Here is a 10,466-nt window from a genome sequence, read left to right as displayed (position 1 = left end):
TGTGAAACAGGTGTCTGATGGAGTAGTGGGTCACTGCGTTTCCCTGGGTATTGCAATATCTGTCTGCCATTTTCTCTGGACAAAATGCAGAATAAGTAAGATTTGGGTTCTGTTCTGAAGGTCTGGGTCTTTGTATGCTGTTCTTTTTGTTTTGGGTGGGTTGTTGGGGTTTTTGGGGGGGCTTTTTTTTTTTTTCCCTGAGTTTAGATATATCAATTACAGATGTACATTATAAACTTATCTTGTAGGAGCAACTGGTCATGGTGGAACTATCAGGAATTATTGATTCAGACTTCTTAGAAAAATGTGAAAACAAATGCAAGATTTTGGTGAGTGATTACAGCACAATAGGAAAGGGGTAAGTCAGTACACATGTGAACAAGGGACTGAGGCTGTTTCTAAATTCCTTGAAGTCAACAACATTTAGATCAAATCTTTGATAGAGAGTTATGTGCACTGTCTTGGCCGTATTTGGCTGCATGTTGTGGGCTCTCTCTGTTTCAGAAAAGGCATATGGTCTTTGAATATAGTATTATGTAAATATAAGGAAGTATTTTTAGAAGTATTTATAAGCTAGGACCATTATCCCCTCTGATTTCAAGCTCTAAGTTCATTTTTTTTAAATGACGTATTTTACACATTCAACGGAAATATTGTTAAGCACACTTCTTCAAATAACTTGAATACAGCTGACAGGTAAGGCCAAAATCTTTCTGAATTGCATTGTATTTACAATGGTTTTTTTTCCAGATACTGCCTGGCAAGTTCAAGTGTTGTAAGTGTAAAGGATAACTGGGTATTAAGCATTTGGTAAACAGTTTCGGATGTTGTTTGCTGCACTGTGAGGTTATTGTAAGAATCTGGCTTACCTGTCCTTTTCCTTTTGAGTTGTTTAATCACTTTCTCTGTATGGGACAAATTTTACTTCCCCTTCAAAACCTACATGGACTATGAGAGCGGTACAGATAGTACAAGTACTATTGATTTGCAAATAATTTCTGAAACTAGACCTTTATTATAAACTGAAAAGATGGAAGAGAACGTCTCAGAGTATGCCACTGATCAGAATATATGTGAGGTGGTAAAGTCAATTCTGAAAATCTCAAATGTAGAAATACAATCAAAATTCATAAATTATCCATCACAGGGTGGATATGCTTTTATAAGCAGATTTGCTTCCTGGATCTGACCTAAGTCGCTTGAAATGTATTACACAGATGATTCATTACTGGTAGCTGAATGGCTACATATTTTTCAATAGTCTTAATGGGATTCTTTTAAATTTTGTGCTTTGAGATTCTCTTGTAATGTTACTAGAAAAACTTTTAAGTATCTATACTGTGTCCTACTCGTATCCAAATCTACCTGCGCTCACTCCACAGAGTAAGCATTCCTTGAGATTTTTCGTAATGGACAACTGTTGTTAAAACTCCAATAAAAGATTCTGCTTTGTGTTACTCTGTTTAGCAAGTTTTGTGTGATGCTAGTCACATAAGGGGAAGAGAGTCTCCATTTTTGCATAAAGGAATTCCAAAAAAGAATGCAAGTTAGCCAAAGAAATAAAGTTTTGAATATTAAAAACCTTAATGCTGTTGCCTAGTACTGATGTGTTCATTTTTTAATTAATTTCCTGTAATAAAAAAACAACCAAAAATATGTTCTACGTGTTAACTTAATGCTATTGATGTTCTCAACTTACGCAGCAGAAAGAGAATCCCAGAGCTTAAATCTTGTTGATCTTAGATACTTCTGTTTTAAAAAAGTACGAGATGAAAATTGCACAAATTCTTATTAACCTGTGTGATATTCTGTATTTTCCGCAATTTACCACAGTGCCTCGTCTTCAGAACCTTTAGTGTGTGCTTATCTTCATGTCCTGAATAATGTTGATGTTCACGATGTACTATTAAAAGACATTTTGCCTTAATTAGTGTATTCTGTTCAGGCATTAATTTTTATCAAAATACAGTTTATAGGTATATCTTATATTAAGAATAATGGGATCCTGGCCTGTGTTTCCTGGCCTTGGAAAAGCTCTGCTGTAGAGGGAGGGAATGAGCTGATAGAACTGCTGCCTTACTCTCCCACTTCTTGATTAAAAAAATAAAATTAAATAACAACAATTTCCAACTCCTTCACAATGTAGACACACAATAATCACAGAAGCTTCTGTGACCCTGCAGTTGCACTTCTGGTGCTGGTGTAATGCTTTATGCTGGACTTATCCCCTTGTGTATTTTCCAAAGACTTTTGAAAGTTACTCCACTTCATAGAACTTGTATTAATTGGAGCTTAGAAAATAACATCTTTTTTCATGCAAATACATATATTTTTATTTTTTAATTTAAAATGGAGGTTAAATTAATTTCCTAGAGGAAATAATTTAAAGCACTTTAAAGTTATGTACTGTAACCTGAATAGACCGTTGGCTGCAGCTTGATCTAAATTTCTTTGATCCTTTTTAACATACTAGAGCATTTTCTGTACCAGTTCAGCATTGTTGGTTTTGTTGTGATTACTAGAACAGTATTATCTGGTATATTCTTTGTATTTAATATACTTAAAGTAACGTGTATGATGATAGACTGAAAAATTGTCATTACTCTTTTTTTTTTTTTAACAGTACACTGATTCTACAGTAAGAGTGGCTAAACCCTTTGTAACCATTGTTACTACTGCTTAACTAAGCTGCCTACAAAAACGGAAAGAAAATTCCTTCTCCCCCTGCCCCCAATGTTTAACACTGCGGAAGACCTCAGGGTCAAGACTAAAAATACTTCTGTTATGTTTTTTGAAAACTAATAAATACTAATTTAATTGCATGTCTTGCCATTTTTTCAGGAATCTGCTAGCTTCTGTAAAATCATACCCTCTTCAGAACTCTCTTACCTACTTCCATAAATCCTGTTTTAAAGATGTACTTTTCTTCATATGAAGCTGACAGTTTGAGAAAGCTTTACAGTCTGGAATCCATTCCTTTTCTCTAATACCAAAGGAAACTTTTTATTTCACATTTACCATGTTATGGAATACTTATTTTACTGTTATTACCTTATGTTGGTTTTTTTAACTATTTATCTTTTCAAGGAATTTATGTAATCTGGATTCTGCTATACCTATCTTCTCTGATCTTACAGCAAGAAATTTGCCTGGGCTAATAAAGACCTGACATCTGTGCAATTTTGTCCCTCTTTTTGTAGGGAATAGAGACAGAGAGGCCCATTTTACAAGTGGACAGATATGTATTTGCAGGAGAATATGAAGGTAGGAAAAATTATGTGGATACAATCTCTCCTTTTTCATGTGACCCAAAGAACTTTCTTAACGTCAGTTAATTGCACTGCGAATGGGAGAACATGGTCTTCTGAGGTGCTGAAGTTCTGGGTGGTGTTTGTATAACACCATATAGAGCAGCACCAGTCTGAGTTCACTGCTAAATTAGCCATGCATCCATGTTACTTACTGGAAAGAATGCCTGGAAGCCGACTTTGGGGTGCACCAGCTGCTTTTTCTGCAGGGAAAAATGTGGGACATAAAATGCCTTAAAGTAAGTGCTTGTTATCTTCTGTATAAGCAGGACTGACATGTTGTGCAATCTGTAGTTCTCCCATTTGCCTTATGGTGACAACATTGGTCTGGACGAAAATGATCTGAAATCCTTTCTTGGAGTAACTTTCAATGACTGTGATACTCCTCTCTGTTCCTGAGTTGGCAATGTGGTTACCAGTGCTGGGTCTTTGTGAGGGGCTGGAAGTCAGAATGTTCCCAGAGCTGTGCCAGTGGGTGCAGTATCTACAGTTGATATAAATTAGTCTCTTAAGACTTTCTCGCTTTGTTTTCCATAGATACCTTGGGAACCTGTGTGGTTTTTGAAGAAAACACAGAGCATGGTAATTGTGGTTTGATGTCCTGTTTGTTGTGGTAGCCTGGGAGGTTAAAAATACTTATCTTGTTTCAGTTGATAGTGGAATTCACTATAATGATTGGGTTTTGGGTATTGTTTTTTCTCCTCTCTTCATAGTAGATGCAGAAGGCAACCAAAAAGTACAGCTGAAATACAAGTGCCACACAATGAAGAAGTTGAACATGACACGGACACTTTTGACAGAAAAGAAGGAAGGAGAAGAGAATGTTGGTTAGTGCCTCTGCTCTTATGCATAGGGACATGGATGGATTATGCTTAGGAGTGTCAGCCTTGATTAAGTGTTTGATTCAAGAGCATGCAGGAAGTTAGAGGAACTTTCTTTTTTAGGCAACAAATGTGTACATTTAAATACCATAATACAAAACAAAACACAAAAAAAAAAAAAAGAGAGAGAGAGATTCCTTCTGACCAGTGCTGCCTCCAAAAGTGGCTAATAGGAGATTCCTACAGAAGAGTGTAAGAGCAGGGCAAACATATGCTGATGTTCCCTGGTATGTTTTTCTGTCATCTAAAAGTTTAAAAGTTTTGGCACTAGTTCTGAAATCAGAGGTGCTGTTTAGTAGTTCTTCATTGATTTGTTGGGTTTTTTTTTTTTATTTTTACTTCCATCAATTTTTCTGATGACTTTTTGAGTCTCTGTAGTTGTTGAAAATCTATAATATCCTTAGTAAGAAGTTCCATGTGGTATGTACTACAACTGAATTGTTCTAATGAATTTACAGTTAACTGTAAATGAATTTAAGTTACTTGCAAAGACACACCTAGCCGACCATTCATATTGATTTTCATTCTGTAGGCAGAACTCAGTGCTCGTATGTTTGCTTTATTTCAGTGGTATTTTTTCGTACGGAAGTCAATGCTTTTACATAGTCAGATATTGAGTATCTTACTGTATATAGTAGTATTCATTAGCAGTATCCTATTTCCTATTGCTTTTAGTTGCTATTTTTCACTCAGGTCAGTGTTACTGCTTCATATTTTAAGAATATGTAGCCATTTTACATTAAATATGGGCAGTCAGCTGGACGTTGATCATAGGAGGTAAAACATGAAATGTCATCTAGAATCTAACCAACCATCAGCATTCTTATCAACACCATGTATCGTTTCTTCTCTCCATATAATTAAGTAGGTAATAATAAACAGAAACTATTATTTTTAAAGTACAATAGACTAGAGAATATGTTGCTTAATACAAAGGCCTATTTTGTTCTGGAGGAGCAATAATGATGATAACCTGCTGAAAAACAGTTTGTTTCTGTACCCTGACAGAAGTTTAATGTTGTGCATACAAGGTAACTGCAACATCTTGTGAATTGGCAATATGCACTGCCTAAAAATCTAAGTGGGAGAGGAATCCCAGTTCTATTTGGAGTCTGTTCGGTACATGTTGTAAGAGCTTGATATACTTGAGTTCAGGAGATGACACAAATTCTTACACTATCTCTGATGTCATTCCGTATCATATTACCAGTTGTTCTAAGATTTAGGTGAACAAACATTTTATTCTCTTTATTGCATTTGTAAAGTATTTTCTCAGCATTTTGAATTATATTTAAGTTATTTTAAGAGTCTAAGGGTGGTGTCTGACACCTAAATACAACAGGAACTGCCATACTGGATTGGACCAAAGGTGTTTTAGTCCTGTATTGTATTTCTGACTATGGACAGCAGTAAATGGGTATGTGGAAAGTAGTAGGAGGGGGACATATACATGAGTAATCCTTTCTTTTGGCTATCCTTCTGGTGTCAACAGTTCATGAATGTCCTGACAAGAGATTTCATCTGTACTACTACGCCTTTAGTCCATAAAGGCTCTGTCATCTTCACTTGCTTTTTGAACTGGTCTATATTTTTGACTTCTACCACTTCTTATGGCAGTTAGTTTTCAAATCACATTTCTGTTGTATGGAAAAAGTACAACTTTACTGTGGGTTTTCTTGATAGTTTGCTTTTGCGGTTGTTACAAATGTATGATCTGGTGCTTCCAATGAGTGCAAGTTACTTCGTTTGTTATCAGAATTAGGAGATAAATCAATCCCTACTTGTTTTCCCAGTACAGCCTTATAAACATCTGCCCCCTCTAAGCTGTCTCCTCCAAGTAGAATTCTAGTCTCTGTCGGTTTTTTGTTGCCTTTTTTTTTGTGGTGGTTGTTGTTGTTTGTTTGTTTGTTTGTTTGTTTTTAAAGTCTCTTCCCATGTAGAGCTAACTTTACTTTCACCCATTCTTGTTTCTCTTTTCTAGTTTTACAATATGGGTTGAGCAGGACATAGTACTCGTGACATTGAAGGAGCATAGTTTCTTGACATTCCTTTTTATTACTTTCCTAATAATTTTATCTCCATTGTGGCTGCTCTTTAGAGACCAAGCTGGTGACGTCACTGAACCATACACAGTGCCTCCAGTATCTGGATAAAAACCTGTAGCTATATGTCTTCGTTAAGTTGGTTTAGCCTATGCATGTTGTTGTCAATTTATCAACAGTTAAGTTTCTCTTAATTTTAAGCTGGTCTTTCTTTATCAAATGCCTTTCTGTTACTCATAGCCTTATTTTTCAAGGAAAATTAATGGTTTAAGCCCCATGGTGAGACTCGCCACAAAAATTAGTGTTGGTCCAAATTCTTGAAAGACATCTTTCTATCCTAAGTGGTTCTTTTACTTAAATTTTAGTCAGGCTCAGCCTTAGTAACAGTGAACTAAGAAAAAACTGCTGTAACTCTCAACTCCTTTTGTCACCAATATAAATTTTCCTTCTTTGCATCAGGTGGAGTGGAGTGGTTACAGATCAAGGACAGAGATTTTTCCTACAGCAGGCCTAATACGATTTGCAGCTTTCTGCGTGAAAAAGAAGATTCTGAGGAGTCAGCTCAGGCCCAAGACAAACTGACTGAGGAGTCAGAGGGAAAGGTGAGTGGCAGAGGAAATTCTGACATGAATTGTGATCTGGAGAAGCAGCACAGCTTGGAAATAGATGCCTCTATTCCTCTGCCTGACAGCCCTGCTTCTGGGGCAGAGGATTCTCCTTCTGGAAGTGTTGCCTTAGACGATGCCCCTCCATGATATCAGCTGTGATCTTTTCAGGATTTCTTCATGGAATTAATGGGCCAACTTTTAAATGCCAACTTCTATAGGCCGTGACATGCTTTCCAATTTGTCTGAGCAATTAATAGTGGAAAAATGGACATTGTGTTCTTGTGCATTGCTTTTATGTTTGGATTATAGTGGGGAGGGCTTAAGTGTTTTTTAAAAATGCTGATTGGAAATGTGTGTATCTCTACCTCAAAATTGAAGAAGAGGAAATTGTTACATAATTAAAAAAACCCCTACCTTAGAAAAATGTTGATGTATTGCACAGTCTGGAACATTTTGTAGAAAGGAAAAAAGGAAAAAAAAAAATTGTTTAAAATAAAGTCCTGAATTTTTCAAGTATAGTTTCATCTTGTGTGTCATATTTAGCCACCTATTATGTCTGTTCTTGTACTGCAGTTATTGAAAGAAAAATTCAAGTAAGTGTGGCTTTTATTACTTGTTTGATTACTCATCAAATTGCTTAGTTTGGATTTTCTCTGGATCCTTTGTCCCCTTGACAGATCTTAGAAATCCTTCATGTGGGAAGGGACTTCAGGAGGTGTCTCGTCGAGCTTCGTACTTAGAATAGGGTCAAGACTGAATTTGGGCCCAGTTGCTCAGGGCTTTGTCCGGTCAAGTCTTGAAACCCCTGTGGCCTAGTCAGCAACTGAAATCTAGGTCTTAATGAGGCATCTGTCACTCTTCCTTCCCCCATTTTGTATATAATATAATGTATGTTATAGAAAAGGAAGTATCTTCCCCCCTTCCCCCTCCGGTAACTTCTTGGTTCTGATCTTCTCCTCTGGCATTTTTCTGAAGGTTTTTATGCCTACGTTCCTGTAACCATGCGTCAGTGGTTCCCAAACCGATCCACCTGGCTGTATTGTAGCTAGTCTGTGGGTTGATATTACATATTGCTACATCACTTATATTGTCACGTAGTATTTCATATAAAAGTTGAGTATATGGTGCATTCATGATGTTTTTAAAAGCACAGTATTTTTTTAAACATAAAACAGTCTCTTCCTGACCTTTCTTCCTTCCTACCTTTCTCTACCTCCCTCAAAATAGTTTAACTGCAACAATGCACTGGGGATGGGAATGCCTAATTAAATCCAGCGTAATTATTATTATACTTTAATTAGTAATGATCAGAAGAGAAGTTCACCCCCAGCATTGTTCACAGCACAGGACCAGTAAAAAGAAGTCATCAAAACAGTGCAACAGTTTCAAACCATCAATCCCACTATTCTGTTTTCCTATGTAGAAGCAACTTGAATCATGGGGGAAGGGGAGACAGGGAGAGGAAGGTGAGGAAGAAGAGACATCATGTTCTGTAACGCCTCCAGCCTGGGTACGGATCTTTCACATGGTAGTGTCTGCGCTTCGGGTTTCAGGGAGACTGCTCAGCCTTCCCTCTGGATTTAGCTGCAATCGTGGAAGTTTAAAAGCATTGTTCAAACTTGATTTGTATGGTGCTGATAGACAGAGGATAATTATAACTGGAATAATGATCTTAGGAATATTATGAACTGGTATAATGTAAGCACTTGTCTGCAGTGGGGAGCGTTTGCGGTGCTGGGCTGCACTTGCTGACAGCTGAACCTCCTGCTAGAGAGACGGGGTGTGCTGTAGATAGAAAGCGCTCGCTATCGTAGCTTCTGCCGCTGAGAATGGAGAGGTGCCTCCAAGAGTTTATTCTCTGTCAGCGTGCTAACATAGCAGCTCTCTCTTACTGGTTTTGTTAACCAATTGCTAAATCTGTCACTATATACGTGTAAATTTTTTTATTATGTGCGAGGAGTATTCTAGCAGAGTTGGTTTCGGACCTTTTTCAGCCTTTGTTTTTTCAGTAGTATACTGAAGCTGTTTCTTTGTTCTAGTTTACCTGGGAATCAGGGTTTTTTTTTTAATGTTTTATGTATATCATAAACTATAAGTACCGTCATAATTTTTTTAGATTTTAAATGTTATTTATAATAACATAAATAAACTTTTTTTCCTATCATTATTAGCCCTGACTTTTGCAACCATACTTACTCTTTACCCATCTTTTCCCCCTTCCTCCTAGAAAGCAGGTACTATGAGTCCACTGCTACTGATAGCAAATTCTTCAGCTTTACTGATTTTGCCCAAAAAAGCCCAACAAGTTGGTTACTTCAAGTGCAGTTCAAAATTGGTGGGTGGGTGTATGTGGAGTAAAAGAGTATTGGGTGAGTATGATAGCTGGACTAGGATTATTGCCGAAATCATCCTTGCCTGGTTATTACATATGGTTCATGTCCTTGTGCCTAGATACTAGGCCATCCCGGTAGTTCCTTGCCATGTCTGGCATTAAGCACTTTTTCTTTGCACATTGTGACAGTTACCAGGGTATATGATGTTCAGACTACTGATAAAATAAGCGTTCATTTTCAGCGTTAGCACTTAAAAAAAAAAGATTTTAAAAAACTTTGGAAAAGATTCAGAGACAAGCGGGTTTACAGCAGCAAAATGCAGCACATGAAGTGTTTAGCTTACAGGAAGGCTGGGAGGTGGGCATATTATGAATTAGATGTAGGCAGGCAGGGGATGATTTTTCTGCTTTACGTTCTTTGGATTTTGATGGGTAGTTCGGCTTTCTTGTACCTTCAATTTTCAAGTCGCGATCAAACAACTTGTCTTCTTGAGAGAGGTTGCAGAAAAGCTCTTTGTCTAATTAAAATCAAGGGCAGTATGTCAAATATCCAAGATCTGTTAAATCAGCTTTCAGCATTTCATGCTATTTTATATACTCTACGATGTGTAAATCTCTGGGAGGAGAGAAAACAGAAATATTTTTCTTGCCCTGTGAAGACACAGGACTAAAACTGGAAGGGGATGTAAGTAAAGAAAAATTGGACAGAAGCTCCTGACCAGGCTGCTCATTCTGTTCTGTTTTAAACACCAACCCAAGGAGCAAATGCAACAAATTTGAACAGCTCCAACCAGCTGACTGAAGGCGTGCAGGCTTTGATACGACCCAAAGCTTTTTAGGTTAAGAGTAGGTACCAGTTTAACAGTGATGCTACCACATTAGGGATTTTAGGCAGAAATAAGTCTTTGGCATTTGGTTTCTATTACGTATAAGGTCATGTTCTCCAGTCATAATAGTTGCATCAGTCTTTCCAAATAAGTAAATTTTGTGGGAAGTTGGGTTTAAAATGGCACGTTTTAGCTGTACAACTTTAATGTGGTTCCCAACGTGCCAGGGATGAGAGGAGGGTAAGCAAAAAGCTCAGAAACACGTTGATCAGCTACTGCTGCAGTTACGTACAGTTGCGTAACTGCATCATTACTTGTGTGTTAATTGATTTGCACCTACTACTTGGGACTCGTCATTTAACTACGGGAAAGCAGCATGTAACTCGGATACTAAAGGTGCAGGAGCACGGCAACGCCTACTGCGTCTCTCTAAGCGGGAAGAATTATTGCGCAACGCGGCCCCCACCT

At 37.4% G+C, this 10,466-nt stretch overlaps 1 protein-coding gene across 2 annotated transcripts; it reads left to right on the top strand.

The window, feature by feature from the left end:
• The first annotated feature begins 249 nt into the window (after window positions 1–249).
• GTF3C6 (general transcription factor IIIC, polypeptide 6, alpha 35kDa) lies at window positions 250–7,205 on the top strand. 2 transcript variants are annotated; one of them, XM_009579867.1, is made up of 5 exons: window positions 250–329; window positions 3,201–3,264; window positions 3,846–3,890; window positions 4,025–4,135; window positions 6,691–7,205. In XM_009579867.1, exons 1-5 carry the CDS (start codon window positions 261–263, stop codon window positions 6,984–6,986), a joined length of 585 nt encoding a protein of 194 aa, XP_009578162.1. In that variant the 5' UTR covers window positions 250–260; the 3' UTR covers window positions 6,987–7,205. The 2 variants fall into 2 exon arrangements, with proteins under 2 accessions (XP_009578162.1, XP_009578163.1); XM_009579868.1 differs by having other exon boundaries at window positions 255–329; window positions 4,022–4,135; window positions 6,691–6,986.
• The last annotated feature ends 3,261 nt before the right edge of the window (window positions 7,206–10,466 follow it).

Source organism: Fulmarus glacialis, unplaced genomic scaffold, assembly GCF_000690835.1.
Source record: "Fulmarus glacialis isolate BGI_N327 unplaced genomic scaffold, ASM69083v1 scaffold28736, whole genome shotgun sequence".
In the NCBI taxonomy this organism is placed as follows: domain Eukaryota; kingdom Metazoa; phylum Chordata; class Aves; order Procellariiformes; family Procellariidae; genus Fulmarus; species Fulmarus glacialis.
This window is presented reverse-complemented; position numbering and strand designations above follow the sequence as displayed.

What these genes read in the sequence shown, in the direction of transcription:
- GTF3C6 (XM_009579868.1), top strand. Translation starts at nt 261, where the DNA reads ATGGTGGAACTATCAGGAATTATTGATTCAGACTTCTTAGAAAAATGT. An exon ending in AAAACAAATGCAAGATTTTG is followed by an intron (nt 330 to 3,200) that starts GTGAGTGATTAC and finishes CTCTTTTTGTAG; the next exon opens with GGAATAGAGACAGAGAGGCC. An exon ending in ATTTGCAGGAGAATATGAAG is followed by an intron (nt 3,265 to 3,845) that starts GTAGGAAAAATT and finishes TGTTTTCCATAG; the next exon opens with ATACCTTGGGAACCTGTGTG.